The 23,896-nt window shown below is 38.3% G+C and overlaps 1 protein-coding gene across 4 annotated transcripts in view; it reads right to left on the reverse strand.

The window, feature by feature from the left end:
• Positions 1-23,896, reverse strand: part of ST3GAL6 (ST3 beta-galactoside alpha-2,3-sialyltransferase 6) — a 113,073-nt gene that overhangs the window by 47,543 nt on the left and 41,634 nt on the right. Inside the window, exons 1-3 of one of the 4 annotated variants that reach the window (XM_075197020.1) lie at positions 15,377-15,560; positions 3,094-3,193; positions 1,286-1,360 (exon numbers count right to left, since the gene is read on the reverse strand). In XM_075197020.1, coding sequence (XP_075053121.1) covers positions 1,286-1,360; positions 3,094-3,193; positions 15,377-15,545 — 344 coding nt within the window. In that variant the 5' untranslated portion in view covers positions 15,546-15,560. Of the gene's footprint in view, positions 1-1,285; positions 1,361-3,093; positions 3,194-15,376; positions 15,561-23,896 lie in introns of those variants that run through there. The other 3 variants (XM_075197022.1, XM_075197021.1, XM_075197023.1) reach the window with 3 other exon arrangements.

The raw sequence follows: 23,896 nt of genomic DNA on the forward strand, positions 1-23,896 counted from the left end.
AAAACTACGTGTAATGTGATATATATATATATATATATATCTTACGGAATTTAATTACAAAAGATTTTGCTGCATCGTGAACCAAATTCAAGTCCTACATGGATACAAAAACTAATCAGGAGGGGCATAAGTATTACATCTGTGTTACGATTAGTAGGTTAAATCCTAAGAAATTTGTTTTCACATAGCACCAATTACATAAAAATGGCATGAAGTCTATATGAGAAATTGTTCATATTTTGGGGGGTTGCAGCTTACAGGAAGGTTCTACCCCAACTTTCCTGGATCCACGAGATCGGAGCCACCAAAATGTAACTTCTTCAAGCCTGGATGTTTGATGTATCCCAGAGTAAATGACAGCGGTCTGGCTAGGTGACTTCATCGGTAGGTATCCTCATTCGCCACTACCTATCCTGTCCAGCTAGACCTCAGTTACTACACAATTAAAAAGGTTTGGTGCTCCAGTAGATATTCTGAAAAGGAGCTGTTGGCAAATAATTTCTCTCTCTGAAGTTGTTTAAACATTTTTTTTAAATACTATTTAAACAATTACATTTCACAGTTTGATTTCTCATTATAAATACCAATACATTCATTATATGTTTCCATTACAGGTATCTGAGAATTCCCTAAATCCTCACTGACGAACCAGCGGTAAAACTCTTATCAGGCCCTCAGACTCTGATTTTAAATTATACATATTTTTATTTAAAGAGACACAATCATCAAAACCACACACCATTTAATTTCTCTTTATACAATTAAGAGCTAGATTCAGCACAGAATAGCAGTTTTGAGTAGGTAAAATGTTCTACTGGCTATTTCCCCTAACTCTGCCCATGTTGTAATCTTCTCGGTTATATTGGAATCAACTGCATTATTAACAGATAGCAAGTAGGAAAATATAGGATAGGTTTTTGTATAAAGTATCTCTGTTTTGAGTATTACTGAATTATGGGAAGATAAACTACTAGTAATCGTGTTATTTTATGGCAGACTTGTCAACCTTCCCATTCCCTTTTTGGATAAGTAGTAAAACAAACAACAGAGAATCACTTCAAACCATGTAGAATTTAGAAGAAATGTGGAGTTTCAGTTTAGAAAATAACGGATTAGACAGAAGACAACACAAAGGAAAATATTTTTATATTGCTCTGGATGAGAAAATTAATGTGCATGCTTAATTAATGCATTAATTATTGGATGAATGTTGAAAAGAAAAAAAAAAGATGAAGCTTTCCTTTATAATGAGAGCATTTTGATGAAAGGGTCTCTTTTAATATACCTTAGTGCATTGCTCACAGAGTCTGCAGTCGATGGTTTGAGTGTTGTGTAAGGTTCTAGTAGAGGCACAATGGACCTGTACATACAAGATTCCAGATCAATAAAAATTGAAACAAAATTTAAAGAAAAAAAAAAACCCAAAACAACAAAATAAAAACCTTTTTATGACTGCATGAACGGTAATGAGCAGTGATCACTGGTCTGAACTGTAATTACTTCCAACAGTCACAGTGGCTGCTTAATACGCTTTCTTCTGACTGATCATGTGATCACATATGAGTCAATACATCCTAGGCTTTAATTTAACCTTGGTTCACTACACAATAATGGTACCACTACCCACAGACTCTTAATGGCATGTATCAATGGCTTAGATGAAAATTTATGGAAACTGCCACCAAGAGGCAGCTGTAACTATAGAACAACGGAGCCAGGCATAAGGGGCGAGAGAAAATATTTAGGAAATACAAATGTGTTTTTCTAAGTTAACTTTCGCACTGGTGCCAAGTTTATACCAACTGTTGCTGAAGAAAGATGCTTTTAGATCTATAAATGGTGTTATAGACATTTCTAGATGACGACTAACTGCAGATGTTAAAGTTAGAGAGTAACTACTATCCAAGTATTTGATCAGCAAATGTGATATGTGAATGTTTAACCCAATGAAATCATAAATTTTGCTGATAAATATAATAATTCTGCATTTTTTTTTATATCCATCAGTCAAAGGATATTTAAGACTTGCTGACACCTACTGATAACGTTGGCTGCATTCCCATAAACTTTCATTATCCTTGGCCTGCAGAGGATTTACTTAAACCTGTTCTTGTGCAAATCAGTGTAGGTAGATGACAAACGCAGCCAGGAAACACTGCAGGTTTCAACAGACATTTATTGTGCGTTAATATACAAACCATCGAACATTTAATGAAACAAAGAACAGGGAATTTCCTGTACACCTGATCTTCTGTGGGGCGTTCAAACAACCAAGCCGATATCAAACTGTATGAACAAACTGGCCGCAAGCCACACAGAAAATAAAACTCTGCTCTGATTTGGTTTATCAGTAACTATGACATGCGTATTTACAGTTACATTTTTAGGATTTATTCTTATTTAGGTTTCCAAAAATTTCAGAGGTACATGAAAGAAACCAGGGGAGGTAGATGCTCTAAGTTTCTAGCAATAATAATCTTTATAATAAGTCTGATATGAATTTTTTTTTTAAAATCATGCTACATATATCCAATTCAAGGCTATAAACACAGCAAAGATACAGAGTAGAGACTGTGTTCTAGCAATTATGCTGGAATTGCTACTTATGCTTAAAGGGTCACAGTTGACGCGTCATGTGTTACCTGCTAGAAGCATAAGTAGTAATTCCAGTGTAATTACCAGAACACCCCTGCTTAGTGATCAGGTCAGGGTGTTTGTGTGTGTAACATTCCTCTGATATCACACCATCTGTGGGAACAAACAGCTAACTTGTTCAGGATCAGGATTTAGGTTCTAGCTGGAAAATCAAACAGGGCAATGACCTAAATGTCATGTCTGTGCAGTCATCATTCTGTCTGGCCCACCAAAATTATTCAATCAGTCCAATCAACCGCATCTATCCACATACATATAAGCAGTTCTAATTATTCAAACAATAGGCAGGAAGAAAGGAGCTAGCATACCGCTCCTGTTCAACACAGCGCCTGCATTTGCATAGCTAAAGATAATTAAACATTATTGATGTATCAATATATATTTTTTCTTTAATCTCCCCCCCCCCCCCCCCCCAAACCAACATTAGAGTGCACTTACGTGGAAATGGTTTTCTTTTGAACAAATATATGAAGCATGAAATGAAGTAAAGCCGCAAAAACGATTCCAACAAACAGGAACTTTCTCATGACTAAAAGACCTGAAAGACAGAAGTCAAAACAAAAACACATAAATGAAAATTGCAATTAATTAGAAAAGAAATTGCATTATTGGAAGACGCTTGGCATTCTGCTCTTTACTATGGTGTCGTCCATGATGTGTTAACAAGTGATAAAAGACAGAGTACCACGCATTACCCAGGACATCTAGACAGGGGAGGGCTGGCAGATTTTAGCCAGGGGGGGAGGGGGGCAAAACTCGACTAGGCAGCCTAATTCAAATGAAAAAATATGCAGATGGCCCAGTGACCCAACCCAAGTTAGCCCACTATGGAACCGGCCCAGGGGGCAAATGCCCCATGCCTCCCAGCCCAAATGCCCCCAGCCCAGCCTGCCCCTGCATCTAAATGTATTTCTAGCCAAAGATTTAACATCAACTATAATACTTATCCCAGACCAGAAATTGTAGTGTGCTTTTGAGCACAATTGCGTCTAGGGTCTTTGAACGGGTTTCCCACATCTTGAATACCCCTGCTTAATTTGAAGTTTTAATTGTGCAAGTATGGTATTTAGGTAAATACTTAAATAATTAATAAAGTAGCTCATACTACGAATCTCTCCAACATAACCATCGTTCCTCCAGTGTGGTTTGTGAAGTTGAAAATACATGATCTTTCCTTCCATAAACAGCCTCCTGATTGGCTGTATGAGAACTTAGGACAGCACAGGAATGGATTAACATAAATCACTTCTGCTTCGTTAGAATATATTACTGTAGGTCTAACAAACCAAATAAAACCACTGGCATTTATAACCAAAGGCATGAAATATTACATGCACACTAACCAACTTTTGCATTCTCCCCTCTGGGAGACCTGCAGGCGAGGTCAAGTGACACGAGTACGGGGGTGTGATGCGACAAGTCAAGTCATTGAGGCCATCGTCCCAGCCACTTCACTAGGAAGTGGGTGGGATCCAGGAGAAAACGCTGCTCTTCCAAGGATCCGGGAGAGCTACCCAAAATTTGGGAGTCTCCTGGACATTGGAGAGGGTAGACAAGTATGACTATACTGCATATCCCAAATATTCATATATCACTCTAAGGGAAAACATAATCTACGTAAATTTTATATATATGAGAATGACAATTTACAAAGAAATTCTTATTTCTCTGCAAACTTATAAGTAAAAAAATATTTAACCTTAGCCTAAAGATACTAGCATCCGACTGGCCTTTCCTATTGCTTCACTACATTGTCTGCAAACTTTTAGCTCCCTCAGTAGTGACTCCCAGATTCCTTTCTTCCTAGACTAAATAAAGACAAGTTGTTCAGTCTAAAGCTGGGTACACACTACAGAAATTTCGACCAACTTTTTATGCCGTCCATGGACTGCATACACACTAGCCTTGTTTAGGACGATATAGGGAAGAGAGGACGTCCCGTTAGCGACTTTTTACAGCCATATTGTCGTGAGCAAGGACTGTAATTTCGTACTCACTGTTGTGGATCGGTCGGAAGTTTATACACACTACACAAAGGAAACGAGATTGTAACGAAAATATTAAACGGTACGACCAACCAAATGAGGCGATAATCGTCTATTTGGGCAGACTTTCGACCATCGTGTAACTGTACACACTGACCTGACTTTTGAACGAGCGGTCGTATGTCGGCTATTTGAGCCGATTATTGGACGAAAACAGTGTAGTGTGTACCCAGCTTAACTAATGTATTGCTGTGAACATAAATCAGTCTGGTTAGGAACAAACTCATAGATATTAACTGTATAAGGAGATTCTTAAAAGCATGTACTAGCGTGCTAGTGAATGGAAATATTCCATCGTTGCTATAGACCCCCCCCCCCCCCCCCCTCGTTGTGCAGCTTGCACCATTCTAAAGGGTAACTCCACTCCAAAATGATATTCCCTAAGTAAAATCACTATACTCGCTACAACAACCGACTGGAATTGTAACATCTACATGACATTAGCTGTTGAAAACATAGAAGACACACAAACGCTGCCATTTGACAGGTAGCGCACAATTAACCACCTTCACAACATCTATAAACTGCAGTTTCCATGGTTACAGATGTTAATGAAGGTCAGTTATTCACAACTGAGCTGTTAAACAGCAACAGCGTGTTTTTAACATACAAGTTGTGTTGCGCTTATCTGGAGCTATTGCAATAAACGAATATGCAGAATTTTAATTAGGCAAAATCATTTCTGAGTGGAGTTTAGCAAAGTAAACAAACAAAAGTGTGATGTTTTCTACAGCAACCAATGACATACTTCCTTTCCATAGTCTAATGTGCACTAGGTCAAGTAATTGTTGCAAGGATGGGGCAGCACGGTGGCTTAGTGGTTAGCACTTCTGCCTCTCAGCACTGAGGTCCCGAGTTCAATTTTCGACCATGGCCTTATCTGTGAAGAGTTTGTATGTTCTCCCTGTCTTTGAGTGGGTTTCCTCCGGGTGCTCCGGTTTCCTCCCACACGCCAAAAACATACTAGTAGGTTAATTGGCTGCTATTAAATTGACCCGAGTCTGCGTGTGTGTCTGTGTGTATGTTAGGGAATTTGGACTGTAAGCCCCAATGGGGCAGGGACTGATGTGAGCGAGTTCTCTGTACAGCGCTGCGGAATTAGTGACGCTATATAAATGAGGATTTCCTTAACTATAATAAAGAATTTGCTACTTACTGACTGGACAGATTTTTACATTTTCATGATACATTAGGTAGACTTTGTGAATTTGCATTTTATTGAAAGCTGCCCATAGGCCAGCCGCTCCAGCGCCTCGGCCCGCTAACATGGAACTTTGCCAAACTTGGTCATACATGTGTGGCCAAATCTGACCGTCAGCAGCTGGTAGACACCAATAAGACGGGGGTCTTTATGAACCCATACATGATGGATCTACAATGGCCTAATAATTAACAGTAAATATTGCAGAGATGGCCATCTTAAAGCCTTTTTAGTCAATTACATATATTGTAAGAGGTAAAAAAAGGGCTGAAGAGAGATTGGATTTAGGTTGGGAATCTTACACAGAGTGTATTATATGTAGTTATTTACATACTCTGTTCTCTATTCCAGTGCACAACTGCAAGCCACATTCCTGGCAGAGTTCATAGCGTTACCTGCAGTGCATGTAATCTCTCATTAGCTGGTGGCTGTAATGTCAGCAGAGAGACTGCTGGGAAATGCGCTGAAAGACGCAGAGCTGCAGGAATTCTTCCTGCGGATAACACAGCATTGCCTGCATTGTGTACTGGCTTCCTGGCCCAAACTAGTAAGGACAAACTAAATGTAAGTTAGTTACCCAGACAGGGATGCTTTCATGCTAGGCGCTGCTTTGCACACAAGGTAATCTCTGTGTAATAGACTGGTCTGTTAATTTCCACATTTGATCCTATAACACAATGTTGCAGCAAACACTGCAAAAAAAGCTGTGGCCTCAGGTGTTCCCCTATAAAGGGCAGTGGCCCCATTGTCTAATCTTCCACAATGTTGCATAGTCCTATTTACAAACATAATCTAGACAAATGTAGCACTAACCTACAGATGTAGTCAGATGACAAGTATATTTACCAGAAGGACTGCGGTTTATGTGTAATTACATATTACATACCATTTACATCAATCAGAATGTTACAGTGTTACATGATACAAATTGAATTGGCCAGTGGTGTCCCATGTATGAAATGCCAGCTAGGTGGGAATAGTGACTAAACCTGTATACTAGTGTATAGAAATAGGTTCTGATCGGAATGTCTAATAATACATATAATACACTATCACTTCTTATAAGAACCACCCAGTTGCTTCCAAGGCCCAATCCTCAAACCAGACAGTTTCCCATGTGACCATTAAAATATAATCTTTCAGATAAGGAACAGCACCTGCCTTACTGAGCAAGGGAACTGTCCAAATTAGCTTTTGTTGTTTTTAAAATAAGCTTAATTAAAAAAAAAAGTCCATCATAAGCACTTCAGTCCACACAAAGGCACTTCTATCACTTCTAGATCTCCGCTGCAGGTTCCTGGTAAACATGATCCTGGCCACACAAATCACAAAGTGTCTTTAACATGTCCACGGTGGAAATGAAATGATAATTGTTCCTTTGTTTAAAAGTGCACAGTATTTACAAATAATATCGCCTGGGGTCAAAGTTAATTTGATTGAGAAATCAATAGATAAGTGTTAATGTGCTGCCTACACGCAGGAAGCAAATGCGAGTCATTTATATAAGTCGATGGAGAGGTTCTTAAAATGGCAATAAATAGACATTCCAGCAAGTAATAATTATCTATAAACTCCCAAAGCAGAACACAGGTTTATAACCCTTCTAGTAGTTTGTTATTTAAAACATTAAATAAGGTTAAATATTGGCTGTTTGCTCATGTAGCACACAAATACTTATTAGCTTTATTAGTACACTGAAATTTAAAGTTGATCAAGAATATTCCCTACAACAAATATAAATCTGCCATCACATATTAACCCCCTCCCCTCCAATACAACATGGTTTTGTCAAGGTACGAAGTTACTACTTTTTTTGCTTTACTTTCCTTAATGAATCAGGTCCCGTGAGTTTTTATTCATTCCGAAACCTTGTGTCTTATAAATAGTAATCCACATACAGTAAATTAAATATACTAATAAAGTATATTAGATCTCACCGCAGATTTCGGTAACCTGTATACAATGAAATATAGTTAGAACTCCTCCTTCGGGCATACGGACGCCCAAATTCAAGAAGGAGCGGATCTGAAAATACGTGGGCTGATTAATTTGGGTGTAGGTCTACTGAGCTCTACTGCACAAGACACTACAGGATACGTCCAATGGCTATGTGGAATATAAATTCGCATAAGAACGCACACAAAACAAAAAACAAAACATCAATTAATGCCACCTGCTAATAATATAGGCATTAGCGATAAAATCTGTTTTTTTATATATATTTTTTTCTCCACAAAATACATTAGGATGTTCTTAATGTCTACTGAACTTAATACATTGTTACAGTTGTTCCTGACTGCAAACACATGTTATAGCATACATACACAACTGTTGTCACTAGTGATCAGGACTTAGACTAGCCCTGTAGCTGGAGCAAGGGATAAGGCAGAAAATAAAGCACCTTTGAGACACTGAAAGCTTAAATCAAACTAGCAGTGTGCACTCAAGTTTGGCAAACCCTTACTGTACTTTGACTACAGGCGAACGCCCCTTCCTGTCCTGTTCCCTACCTGAAAATGTAAGCTGTAGAAAGTGCCCTTTGCTTACAAAGACGAATTGAACATTGCTGCGTTTAGTTGCATTTGGTCCAGTTCTGGTTATGCGCAGATCAAATATGCAGGTTATACACATAAAATCTGCATTTTCGTTCCTTGATGAATCAAGCACAAGGTGCGTCTCTGCTGTTGCTTGCAGCAATGGTTCCCAAACTGTGTGCCTAGGCTCCCTGGTATGCCTTGGATATCTCACAGGGGTGCCTCAGCCAGGGCCAGTGGTAAGCAAGGCGGGGGACTACTTGGTAGTTATTTTGGTTTAGGGGTGCCTTGAAAAAATTTGAGACCCTAAGGGTGTCTTGAACTGAAAAAGTTTGGAATCCACTGGCTTACAGTGTTGTTTAGGTAAAATTAAAATGTTGCACAGTGGTGGCCCAATTTGTTAAACATGTATTAAATTACCCTGCAATAGGTTATATTTATTTAATATTGGTTATTTAAAACCGATATATTTGTACATTAGTTCAGAAAAAAATATATACATACATACATATACACACATGCACATACATATACACATATATATACAAAGAAAGAAATAGGGACAGGCGCCTAAGTGTAAGTCACAAACACAATTATTCTTATGTGTGTACCAGACGTGGATAGCGACGTGCGCACATCAACAGATCTGTAATGCTGGTCCACTCCAACACACTTCTCAAATGTATGTAATCGTCAGAAATATAAATAAATAGGCTTATCTGTAGTTCTTATTGTTGGTCCTCATTGGTATCCTTCTCTGCAAACTGTCACATGTGGTCACAGCAGAATAGATGCTTAGCTTACCATTTATTTTCTTGTCTGAGGGCTCCTATGTACAACTGTGTTGTGGTCACAGCAGGACAAACACAAGCAGGTCATTGGGTCTAGGGTATTCACATGTATTTCATAATCACTGTCAAAATGCAAAGGGCAATGGCAGCCCTGCATACAGCTTGCTTGTGTAATTGGTCAATTTAATAGCAGCCAATTAACCCAATAGTAAAACTTTGGAGTGTAGAAGGAAACGGAACACCTAGAGGAAACCCACACAAACACAGGAAGAATATACAAATCCTACACAGATAAGGAATCAAACTTATGACCCCAGTGCTGTGAGGCAGAAGTGCTAACCATTAAGCCACCGTGTTGTCCATTACGCAAAATTATGCAAAATAGCAGACTTAAAAATGTAAAATGATGCGTTAAAATAATCACAACATAAAAGTAACAATGCTGCAACACAGTAAAAGTTATAAAGTAGAACAATCAAAATACTGATTTATACATTCATAATAGGATTATCTCACAGTGGCCATATAAAATGAATTGTTGATACCGATAATAAGTATAAAAACATATTAACAGAAGTAGGAAATGCTACTACTACAATCTACTTAGCAAAAGAGTAGTTCCTTTATTTTATGTAACCCCCAAAATATAAGGTTCCAAAAAAGTTTTGGTCTCGATTCTATTATCCCCAATATATTTAGGGTCAAAAATATTATTTAATTTTCTTTACTAGAGTTCTGCGATAGGACTATACCCAGTTAATGAAGATATCAACACATTTCTGACTCCATTTTCATTTGGTTAAACAGTTATCAATATAGCGTTGCTCTGTGATCAATCTACAGATACCCCAAGGGGATCGATGTACAATGATTTTCAATGTCCTATGAATAAATCTGCGCAGCCTGCGGATAGTCAAAGTATGAGCTGAATGCAGTAGTGTAAACTGCAAATTTAAAAAAAAAAACAAAAAAAAAACATTAAATGTTAAGTTTTTAAAATTATTATAAACAAAAGTTTCTTCCTTTCCTGGTCACTTCTCCATCACACTTAGACTGTGTCACACCATGTGAGTGACATTCACAGTGTTTGCACAAGTTCCTTGCACTGAATCATGAAAATGTTAAAGTCATACAAAATGACGATTACGCCAAACCTTAATACATACTTGCCAACTCTCCCGGAATGTCCGGGAGACTCCCGCATTTTGCGAGAGTCTCACAAACTCCCGAGAGAGTGTGGCAATCTCCCGCATCTGGCAGAATTCTGCCCGCTTCCTAGTGAAGTGGGCAGAATTAGGTCCAAAACGCAGTGATTCACCAGGAATCGCGGCGTTTGGCCCCACCCCTACTGTCAAATGACGCGTTTACGTTATTACGGGGCCAAAATGACACGAATTTTGGAGCCCCGCCCCCATCACGCCCACCTCACCCGGCAGGCTCCCGGAAGCCAACTTCAACAAGTTGGCAAGTATGCCTTAATATAGTATAACGTTCACATACTGAGTATATGTTAGGGTGGATATCTAGGGGGTTTTGAGAGGATGTGAAAATAACTATGAAAACAACCATGGAAAAGTACTTTATATTTTAGCTACTTTCCCCTTATATAAAATAAGCGAGCATATTTGAATCTATGCACTGCAAAATGTGACTTTGGGTCTGGTCATGATGAACGGCTGAAAACCCTACAGTCTTGAAGTGGACGAAGAAATCTAAAGATCAATCTTATGGGGTAATAAAGTACACATTTTTCACAATACAGCAGCACTGGACATCTAGGTGACTGAGCCCTGCAAAAGAGCACATAAGACTGAAATGGTCAGTAAAGAAAGCAGCGGAAATCAGATTTCCTGTGTATTGTCCTATTCATCGCTCTCATGAATCTCCACAAAAGAGCTGATCAGCTGGAAACCAGACACAAAAGAGGTCCAGCTAGTTGCTTCTGAAAACTTCAGACAGTTTACGGCAACTAAGTAAATGAAGCTTTATAACGGTCACTCAACACAAATCATTTAATATCTGTTTGTGTCATTTTAAATTTTAAGTCAACTGTGCCAAATTGGGAAAAAAGCCCTCACTTCTGTGAAGGCATCACCATTACGTAGATAGCAGTGTCAGTAGTGTAAACGTGTTCTGATTATTTCATTTCCATTTTGCATCATATTTTCCAACAATATTTTTTCATTTCTGACCTGTCAACCAAGACGTGTTGTAATCTGAGGTTACATGAGTGCAAATATGGTTTCATACTCCCCCATATAATTGTACATTATGTATTGAAAGTGGACATTATTATGTATAATTTAGGAGCAAGTTCAGACAAATAAAACAGACAGTAGACATATTTTAAGGACCCAGGTAAGATAAACAAGCTTCCTATTTATACATAACCATACTGGCCGGAGACTTCATTTGGATAACAAAATATAATGGACACAGACATCCAGTCTATTTATGCAGTCATTCGGACACGGTCATGAACAGGGTTATTTTGACTTTCGTAGGAAGCCTTCTATTCTATACACTGTTAAATAACTATCTGCTGATTGTGGGCAGTATCTCCTTCTCTCTACCATTCATTAAAATGCCCATCGTGACGCGTTCTAGTTGAACCTCATTGCAGCTTGCTAACAAGCAGTGAACATAGGAGCTGGTATGCCAAGAGCCAGCAGTATGTTACCAAATGATGGAGGCAGCAGAGGGTGGGTGCAATTATTTTTACAATATACTGTCTACAAAATGTACATATATACTTTTACATAATGGTTGTTCAATATGGAGAAACTGTGGACATTTATATTTATTCTATTATAAAAAAAATAATAATAATGTAGGAGATAAATCAAGATGGAAAAAAATGGTATAGAGCACTTCAAAAGTACTTTTCTCATCTTCTCCAATACATTATCAGTAAATAGATCAATAATAAATGTACCCCCAGCCCACCACAACTCATCCACCTCCTATCTCCGCATACAAGGAGTAACAACATTCAACACAGAGTACATGTCAGACAGTGTCTCAGGAAAGGGCAGAGACCACACCAACTACATAGCTAAATAGTAATCCAGGTCAGAATGTGCATTAAGACCATGCCTGAGAGGTAGGCAGCTGCTTAACTTTAATCAGTGGTCTGTTAAGCTGGGTACACACTACAGAAATTTCGACCAACTTTTTATGCCGAGCGATTTTACATGCGATCGATGGTCCGATCGCTCGGTCCATGGACTGCATACACACTAGTCTTGCTTAGGACGATAAAGGGAAGAGCGGACGTCCTAAGACTGATCTTCCTCTCTCACCGCTTCACATCTGCTGCACCACTTTGCAAATCTCTACACTGGCTCCATGTGTCCTGCTGAATTAGATTGAAATTACTCACCCTTACATACAAAGCCCTCAACAACACTACCCCTGCAAACATCTCAAATCCCATATCAAAACACTCTCCCTCCCACCCTCTTAAATCTACCTCTGACCTGCGCCTTGTCTCGTCTCTGGTAACCACCTCTCACTCTCGCCTAGACTCCCCCCACTTATGGAATTCCCAAACATGCTCAGACTTTCCCACAGCCTTCAAATCTTTAGAAGCTCTTTGAAAACATCTCTTTTTAGAGGTGACCTTATCCTTGATAACACTATTCACACTAATGCATCCTCACAACTATCCCAATCTCCACTCTGAGCCACACTCGCTCCTATTATTTCAGCTTTGCCCTCTTCTACATAGAATGTAAGCTCTCTAATGAGCAGGGTCCTCCATAACCTTTGTTTTCATGTCTGCATTTATTTTGTCTACCTTGTATGTCCCCGTTTTGTGTATGTACTGTTTTACCTACTGTACGGCGCTGCGGAGCACTGTGGCCCCTTACAAATCTACAATAATAGTAATATTGAGCAATAATACTACTCTTCCTGCACAATGCCTATTATCTGCTGAATTTCAGTGACCTACATATAAGAACTAACACTCTAATCCATCCCCTGGCTGTCCTGTGTTGAACCCAGCGCCCTTAGACAACACTCTGCCTATTACCCCGCAGTCCTGATCTTAAGTGGTCAGGAAGCAGCCATAGCAACCAGCAGCTATACCCAGAAGTAAGGGGTTCCCGGTGCTGGTGAAGTGAGCCTGGTGGTGGCAGCGACTATTCTCCTTAGTACAATGGCTCATATTTATATTGGATATAAATATATGGTTCCTTTAAAAAAAAGCTAGAGCGTGGAATGAAATTATAGGAACATAATTTGATGGCAGAACCATCAAATTATGAACCACTTGGCCCATCTATGTGTGGGAAGAAAGGAGCGCATACACACAAATCACTATTTGCAGATATTTAAAAAGACTTGTCAAGCTACAGTTGTCAGTTTGATAAAAGTGTTTGGAAAAGGTGTTATTTACACATTAGGTATTTTATTGAGGGAAAATGTCTTACACACTACCATGCATCACCAAGGGAGATTGTAAACTTATGGGCAGAGCTTATTTACCTCGCTGTCTGTTTGTATTACCCTGTATTGTTTTATTACTGTGTTTGTTGCCAATTGTAAAGGGGGAGTATGAGAAAGACGGTTGTGATGAAATTAACACTTTAGAGAGAACAGAACACCTTGCCCATAGTTAGCAAATCTGAAATCTGCACTGCTAGAACTGGCAGTAACAGCTCTCAGAAACATACAGAAAAACCTGAACATCTAACCATAAGCAACTCATGGTACAATATAAAGACTTCCTACTACCTACAGTAAGTGCACCTTCACACCCCTTAGGAAAAAAACAAAAAAACAATTCTTTGATGAGTTTTGATGGCTGTTCAGCACTTAGGGGGGTATTCAATTGTTAGCGAGATTATATTTTTGCCCACTGTGTTAAATAAAAAAAATCTCCCACGTGTTTTTGCCGGCAATAGCGAACGTTTTGAATTAGCGCAGCGGAAAAACTCGTGCAATTCAATTAAAAAAAAAAAGAGGGAACGCTGCCCCCGCACGTTAAAAATTGTGTTTGCGAGATTTTAGTGGAGTTTTAATGCTGTCATGTACAATTAAAAGGTTTTGCCTACATTTCCATACATTAGATTGCATTACACATTAATACACATTTATAATATCTACATTACAGTACTTTCTTTTAGCATATTTTTTTATTGAACTATTTTTTACCATACAATCATCTATACCATGTCAAAACACATTACTACATTCATATTTGTACCAAAAACGCACATAAATCTAATTAGTGATTTTATTTTTTAAGGTTTCTTTTATTTCAATATTTTTTCACAAGAAAATCAAAATCACACAAGTTAGGCGTTAGTGATAAACATAAGTTTAACTTTTTTTTCCATATTTTGTACATGATTTCCAATACTTTTCAGAGGTTTTTTATTTTTAACACACCCCAAGGAGGTGCGAGATGAAACAGCATATTTGCCTGTTTTACCCGTCGTGTTAAAAAACCATTGAATAGCGTTTAACGCGGCTGCCTCTCGCACACCCCATACTTTCAATAGACCGTCTACTGAAGCGCGAGAGGACCGTTTGATGAAAAAAAAACGTAGCGTTAAAAATGGAATTGAATTGCGGGTAAAGTTAACTCGCTCGAAAATTATAAAAAACAGAGTTAAAATTACTTAACACGTTAAAAAAAAAAAAAAAAAAGAACTCGCTGACAATTGAATACCCCCCTTATAGCGCTTTACGTTGATACAAACCTTTTTAAAAACATCTAAAAGGCAAGGTGTATTAACCGTTTCATTGCAACGGACATAGAATCAACATCAGGTCTATCCCTCTCTAGCTGGCCAGGAGTATATATTCCACTTGTAGAGAGCCTGCTAGTGTAAGCGCTACCTGCACGTAAAACTCAGCTTTTTAGACACAAAATAAACTTCATCTTCATGAAACAAATAAAAAAGACTTGCATGGCATTATTTTGTGACAGACTGTTTTAAACACAATCGTTTCTGGGGTTCTTTACCTGGTGCCTGCACACTTCTTTGTTTAAATGATCACAACATGTCGAAAGACACAAATTATTAATGACTTGCTGGTGCTTAGATAGCACAATTAAAGATTTAATATTTATTCAGAACATACAATAGGTATGCAGCATTTTACATATAATTTTTCAGACACAGTATTCCTACTTACAATGGAAACGTCTTTCGCTGTATAGAACGCAGGGAAACAAAGTCTCTCGTCCGGTGTCACAAGGGACAGATGCTGTGATAAGCAGTTCACCAGAAAGTCTTCCAGTATCACTGTAACAAGTCAGTGCCCTTATCTCTCCCCTACAATATGGACAGATTCCAGATTTCATAGAATCAACATTACTTTCAACACCAATACAATGAGTAGACGCAGAACAAGCTCCCTCCCTCTGCACGAGTGGTAGCTGACATTTAAAGCTACATTACTACCCAATAGTTAAATGCTGCTAACCTGGTTCTTTCCATTCTCAGAGCTCCATCACTTCTGTAATATGCAAACCGTAGAAACGGTTATGTTCACCGCTTTGAACTTGCTGTGGGGCTGTGAGCAGGAAGACCAACCACAAGCCACAATCTCAGTTACTGCAGGATCTGATTGGTCCACTGCTCACATCACCCTCTGTAACTAAACAGAGGTACCGGGGAGCTCTGGGAAAATAGCTGCTCTAGGTTAGTAGCTACTTTAGATTAGATATCGGGAACAGATGTGTAACTATTGGGGGCTAACTGATTACACATCCTTATGTACAAACAAAAAGCTATTCATAGGCAAAAACAAAGAAAATTTGAGGAAATGGGTATGGCCTACAAAATAATATAAATGCTTAAGGTGATTAAAGATAAAAGAGACAATCCATTATTGAAGAAAAGGACTGCATGTCCTGTGTCTGGTCTCAATCCAGTGGGACATGGAACGCCTAAACCACCTTAGTTGGCTATGTTCAATTTGCAGGACTAGCGACTCTGCTTCAACAAGTTCCTGAATTTCCAAACCCTCACCTCATTTTCACCGCTTGTATCCACAAGTTCCTTGTTCTTTCTGCCATCACGCACAGGTCATGAGGATGGGCGAGGATGGTTACATAGATTCTCCTCAGAGAATCATGAGGTTGTCGTGGTGGAAAGGCTTGTGTGCTCTGTGATCCTCAGAGCTATGTCTTCAGCATCCTTTGGCAAACAATTTTGTGAGGAGCCACCAGACTAAATACAATCCACCAAAGACATCGATGACCGGTACAGATAACAAAACGTGTACCCTTCACGAAGTCCGAACCCTCGAGACATGCCAGAGGACCAGGTGATGGCCTTTATCAACGACCACCTAGTGGTCTAGCTAGCCACACAACTTGGCTGGACACTAGATTTAGGCACCCACAAAGAGAAGGGTGAGGGCTGGATGCAATGCCAATCAGAAGGCCGCCGTGAGCGGGTTGGTTGCTGGAGGAAAGGTTTGGCAACTGGCACTGGTTTTAGGAATTACATTTAAACGACCAGCATAATATGAAGAGCCATTAAAAGGTAAAATGTAAGCTATTAAAAAAGGAAAAACTTCCAGTGATATTCACAAATATGCAAAAGTTTCAATAGATAAACTGGAGATAAGCTGTGAGCATGGGGGGAGAACAAAAATTGGAAGGGTCATTTCTATATACACCAGAAATCCCGTCTAAGACTAACAAAGTGTAACCTTCATGTTGACACTGTGGAGGAAGCCATTTATTTTTTTTACAACGTTTTTTTTTGCATTTTCCAAACACAAAACAGATAGTAGATATTCAATATATGATTTTGAAATAGTAATATAAGTCCTAACCAGAGTCAAAATCAATGTATCAGGCAATCTTCATATGACTTTTCTACAATACTTAAGTATAAATTAGCACATTACATCAAGGTTGTACATGAGGGACCAAAGAAAATAGCCATCAAGCTTCATTAATTATCCGAGCCCAAGCGTCTATACAAAGGCCATTTGGTAGATTCACATATTTTGAGAATATCATCTTGTTGGGATTTTGGCAATGAATCCACATAGCGACCCCATTTAGAAAATAACTTAAAGTACCCCCTTCTCAACATCTGGGAAGGCTGCATGACTATCAAAGGGGAGTTCTAGTGACTCCAATTGCACATCTCTTAGGAATGGAGGCGCAGGGGAAATCCAGTTGCGTAGAATTGCTTATATTTGCCACTGTCAATAGCACCGTTAGAATTGGAATAATATTAACAGAAGGCAAACTATCTTTCCAAGTGCCAAAATTACAAAATAACAGTGGATGGAATGGGGTCTTCACGCAATGTTACCTTAAAAATAGAGTTTAGGAAGGCTAATATTTTGTTCCAGCAGCGAGACATTTTTCTGCATTCCCAAAAGTGATGATAAAATGTGGCTGGACTTTGATTGCATTTTGGGCATGAACCTCTCTCCTGCGATATGAAATGATTTCCCTGTGACTGACATATAAGCTCTGTGTAACACTTTTATAAGAACCTCCTGCGGTTTCGCTGAGGTTAAACATTTTAAAGTTTTGTCTTGATACTTGAGTATAACGTCTAGATTTGTTGACAAGGGAATATCTTGACTCCAAAGTGTGTGTTTCCAGAGTCTATTATTCTTCACAAAAAATGAGGTTTTTATATAAATATCTAAATTTGTTTGTTCCGTGGAAATGCAACAAACTTTCTAATTTGTCAGAATCTGGCCATCTGGTTATATTAAGTGTCCTGGTCATGATGAAATGACAAACTTGTAAATACATATAGAATTGCTTGTTATTTAATGAGTGCTTCCGAGACAGTTGCTGAAATGAGTATAGAGATCCTCCAGGATCAGACACATCCCTGATAGAGGACATCCCTTTCTCACTTCATTCCCCAAAAATTTTTGTTAGATATTCCTGCCTCAAAAGTGGGATTACATGAAATATACTGCAGCTATCCACAGCAGGTGCTGCAGCAGCATAATCTATATAATTATTTTGGTATCCAGCTAATTCCAACCTTAGCGAAAACTGCTGGGAGAACACAAATTCCGTTCCAGATTTCAGCTTGGCACATTGTTTGAAAGGGGGGGGTGGCAAACATGACACCAGTATTGACCGCAACAGATGGCAATTGATCCCGCGTCAACCAATAATTTACAGCTGTCCAGAGGATTAATATATTGCAGCCCTTTTTTTCTACAAAATTAACTATATACCAGTTTGATAACTGCATTCTCATATATTATATACTGGTGACCATCATAAAATACACACACACACTAAAAACTTCAGACTGTGGCAACAGCAATCAACATACACAAAAACTAACTGAATTGGATTTACAGCGTCCTAGTCAATATTTGGTGATAGGATACTGGTACCACAAAGAAATCGTATTTCCTATTTCTGCTATTACTTCATTACAACCTTGTCCACCCCATAGGTGACAGTGTTAAACTGGGAAACTAAGACGTAACACATTTGGGGCTGTTCAATGAAGTCTTCTCTCAGACATATATAACATCTCATCTCTATGTACCTAGCGATAACTAGAATTACAGCAGTAGGAAATCTTTTACCTGTTTACCTACAGTGACTGCTGCCTTTCAATACCGATACCCAACTATTTCTTTGCCTTTCAATGCTCAGGAATGTTTGTCCTACTCTAGTCCGGTTAGATTAGCTGCGGAACGTTAGGACACTTTCTGGACCTGTGAGACTGCAGATGTGTGCACATGGGACAGGGTCAGGAATATAAAGTGACTTAGTCAATCATTTTATAGCATTGCAATTACAAGGAAAACCACAAAATATTATGTTTCTTTGCCAATGGTTTTGGTTTTGTACTGAGTTGAGACAATTATTATTTTTCAATACCGACTCCCTCAGAGGCTGATAATGTGTATTTTTACAAACTGAAAACAAAAAGACAACGATTTAAGAATTTATATGGTATTCTAGGAGTCTTTTCTTGAAAAGTTATAAGCACCAATATAAAAAGGGGAAAGGGAGAATTGTTGGGAAAAGTAAGAGTGTAAATATTAATTATTCATTAGATGGGGGAGAGGTATTCTGGGGGTAATAAGGGAGTATTAGAAGTATTCCAAGATGCAAACACTCTAAAAGATAGCAATTCTGATTTAAATATTCAGATGCTACTATTTTCCTAAGTTTTAGTATTATGCAAAAAAAAAAAAAAAAATATGAGCTGTAAATAAATTTCTTTTCTAAAATTGACAGAAAAATATACTATCAAGGATTTGCAATTCTGTGCTGGGAAGAGGTATACGGATGAACGATGTGCGCCTTCATCAAATTAGCACCACTCAGACAAGTTAGAGGGCAAGTAAACACTTAAACCTGAGTAGAGTTTTATTAGTTTATATAATATTATTTATACTTTACTTATATATGCTTGGATGGCTTTTGTATGAATTTACATTGGTGATAGGTTCATTTAAAAGCAATAGCTATTTTGATAAGCAGAAACTAAAAAAAGAACAGGCTCAAGGATCTCTGTTAACAATTAACAAATCAAACACTTACGTACCCAAAAATCTCCCATTGATGTCACAACCCTTGGCGGGCTCACAAAGTGTGAGCTGTAACAGGTGTAAATAAAGCCTAAACTGGTAAATCGTATGCACTAAAGTCAATGCAACTAGCCTGGTATAAAATAACTACTAATAACATTCACAGAGATGGTATAAATGGTTTTAGAACTGAACATAAATCTGTGATAAACAATCACCTTCCCCTCCGCTACACAACATGTATGACATTGCATGTAGACATGACCTGTCATGGTATGGTATCTGTATGACATTGCATGTAAACATGACCTGTCATGGTATGGTATCTGTATGACATTGCATGTAGACATGACCTGTCATGGTATGGTATCTGTATGATATTGCTCTATGACATTACATGTAGATATGACCCGTCATGGTATGGTATGGTATCTGTATGATATTGCTGTATGACATTGCATGTAGACATGACCTGTCATGATATGGTATCTGTATGATATTGCATGTAGACATGACCTGTCATGGTATGGTATCTGTATGACATTGCATGTAGATATGACCCGTCATGGTATGGTATGGTATCTGTATGATATTGCTGTATGACATTGCATGTAGACATGACCTGTCATGATATGGTATCTGTATGATATTGCTGTATGATATTGCATGTAGACATGACCTGTCATGGTATGGTATTTGTATGATATTTCTGTATGACATTGCATGTAGACATGACCTGTCATGATATGGTATCTGTATGATATTGCTGTATGACATTGCATGTAGACATGACCTGTCATGATATGGTATCTGTATGATATTGGTGTATGACATTGCATGTAGACATGACCTGTCATGGTATCTGTATGATATTGCTGTATGACATTGCATGTAGACATGACCCGTCATGGGATGGTATCTGTATGATATTGCTCTATGACATTACATGTAGACATGACCCGTCATGGTATGGTATGGTATCTGTATGATATTGCTGTATGACATTACATGTAGACATGACCTGTCATGGTATGGTATCTGTATGATATTTCTGTATAACATTACATGTAGACATGACCTGTCATGGTATGGTATGGTATTTGTATGATATTGCTGTATGACATTACATGTAGACATGACCTGTCATGGTATGGTATCTGTATGATATTGCTGTATGACATTACATGTAGATATGACCCGTCATGGTATGGTATGGTATCTGTATGATATTGCTGTATGACATTGCATGTAGACATGACCTGTCATGATATGGTATCTGTAGGATATTGCTGTATGACATTGCATGTAGACATGACCTGTCATGATATGGTATCTGTATGATATTGCTGTATGATATTGCTGTATGACATTGCATGTAGACATGACCTGTCATGGTATGATATCTGTATGATATTGCTGTATGACATTGCATGTAGACATGACCTGTCATGGTATGGTATTTGTATGATATTTCTGTATGACATTGCATGTAGACATGACCTGTCATGATATGGTATCTGTATGATATTGCTGTATGACATTGCATGTAGACATGACCTGTCATGATATGGTATCTGTATGATATTGCTGTATGACATTGCATGTAGACATGACCTGTCATGGTATCTGTATGATATTGCTGTATGACATTGCATGTAGACATGACCTGTCATGGGATGGTATCTGTATGATATTGCTCTATGACATTACATGTAGACATGACCCGTCATGGTATGGTATGGTATCTGTATGACATTACATGTAGACATGACCTGTCATGGTATGGTATCTGTATGATATTTCTGTATAACATTACATGTAGACATGACCTGTCATGGTATGGTATGGTATTTGTATGATATTGCTGTATGACATTACATGTAGACATGACCTGTCATGGTATGGTATCTGTATGACATTGCATGTAGACATGACCTGTCATGATATGGTATCTGTAGGATATTGCTGTATGACATTGCATGTAGACATGACCTGTCATGGTATGGTATCTGTATGACATTACATGTAGATATGACCCGTCATGGTATGGTATGGTATCTGTATGATATTGCTGTATGACATTGCATGTAGACATGACCTGTCATGGTATGGTATCTGTATGACATTGCATGTAGACATGACCTGTCATGATATGGTATCTGTAGGATATTGCTGTATGACATTGCATGTAGACATGACCTGTCATGATATGGTATCTGTATGATATTGCTGTATGATATTGCTGTATGACATTGCATGTAGACATGACCTGTCATGGTATGATATCTGTATGATATTGCTGTATGACATTGCATGTAGACATGACCTGTCATGGTATGGCATTTGTATGATATTTCTGTATGACATTGCATGTAGACATGACCTGTCATGATATGGTATCTGTATGATATTGCTGTATGACATTGCATGTAGACATGACCTGTCATGGTATCTGTATGATATTGCTGTATGACATTGCATGTAGACATGACCTGTCATGGGATGGTATCTGTATGATATTGCTCTATGACATTACATGTAGACATGACCTGTCATGGGATGGTATCTGTATGATATTGCTCTATGACATTACATGTAGACATGACCCGCCATGGTATGGTATGGTATCTGTATGATATTGCTGTATGACATTACATGTAGACATGACCTGTCATGGTATGGTATCTGTATGATATTTCTGTATAACATTACATGTAGACATGACCTGTCATGGTATGGTATGGTATGGTATTTGTATGATATTGCTGTATGACATTACATGTAGACATGACCTGTCATGGTATGGTATCTGTATGATATTGCTGTATGACATTACATGTAGATATGACCCGTCATGGTATGGTATGGTATCTGTATGATATTGCTGTATGACATTGCATGTAGACATGACCTGTCATGGTATGGTATCTGTATGACATTGCATGTAGACATGACCTGTCATGATATGGTATCTGTAGGATATTGCTGTATGACATTGCATGTAGACATGACCTGTCATGGTATGGTATCTGTATGATATTGCTGTATGACATTACATGTAGATATGACCCGTCATGGTATGGTATGGTATCTGTATGATATTGCTGTATGACATTGCATGTAGACATGACCTGTCATGATATGGTATCTGTATGATATTGCATGTAGACATGACATGTCATGGTATGGTATCTGTATGATATTGCTGTATGACATTGCATGTAGACATGACCTGTCATGATATCTGTATGACATTGCATGTAGACATGACCTGTCATGATATGGTATCTGTAGGATATTGCTGTATGACATTACATGTAGATATGACCCGTCATGGTATGATATCTGTATGATATTGCTGTATGACATTGCATGTAGACATGACCTGTCATGGTATGGTATTTGTATGATATTTCTGTATGACATTGCATGTAGACATGACCTGTCATGATATGGTATCTGTATGATATTGCTGTATGACATTGCATGTAGACATGACCTGTCATGATATGGTATCTGTATGATATTGCTGTATGACATTGCATGTAGACATGACCTGTCATGGTATCTGTATGATATTGCTGTATGACATTGCATATAGACATGACCTGTCATGGGATGGTATCTGTATGATATTGCTCTATGACATTACATGTAGACATGACCCGTCATGGTATGGTATGGTATCTGTATGATATTGCTGTATGACATTACATGTAGACATGACCTGTCATGGTATGGTATCTGTATGATATTTCTGTATAACATTACCTGTCATGGTATGGTATGGTATTTGTATGATATTGCTGTATGACATTACATGTAGACATGACCCGTCATGGTATGGTATGGTATTTGTATGATATTGCTGTATGACATTACATGTAGACATGACCTGTCATGGTATGGTATCTGTATGATATTGCTGTATGACATTACATGTAGACATGACCTGTCATGGTATGGTATCTGTATGATATTGCTGTATGACATTGCATGTAGACATGACCTGTCATGGTATGGTATCTGTATGATATTGCTGTATGACATTACATGTAGACATGACCCGTCATGGTATGGTATGGTATTTGTATGATATTGCTGTATGACATTACATGTAGACATGACCTGTCATGGTATGGTATCTGTATGATATTGCATGTA

The sequence above is a fragment of the Mixophyes fleayi genome, chromosome 2, assembly GCF_038048845.1.
Source record: "Mixophyes fleayi isolate aMixFle1 chromosome 2, aMixFle1.hap1, whole genome shotgun sequence".
NCBI lineage: Eukaryota > Metazoa > Chordata > Amphibia > Anura > Limnodynastidae > Mixophyes > Mixophyes fleayi.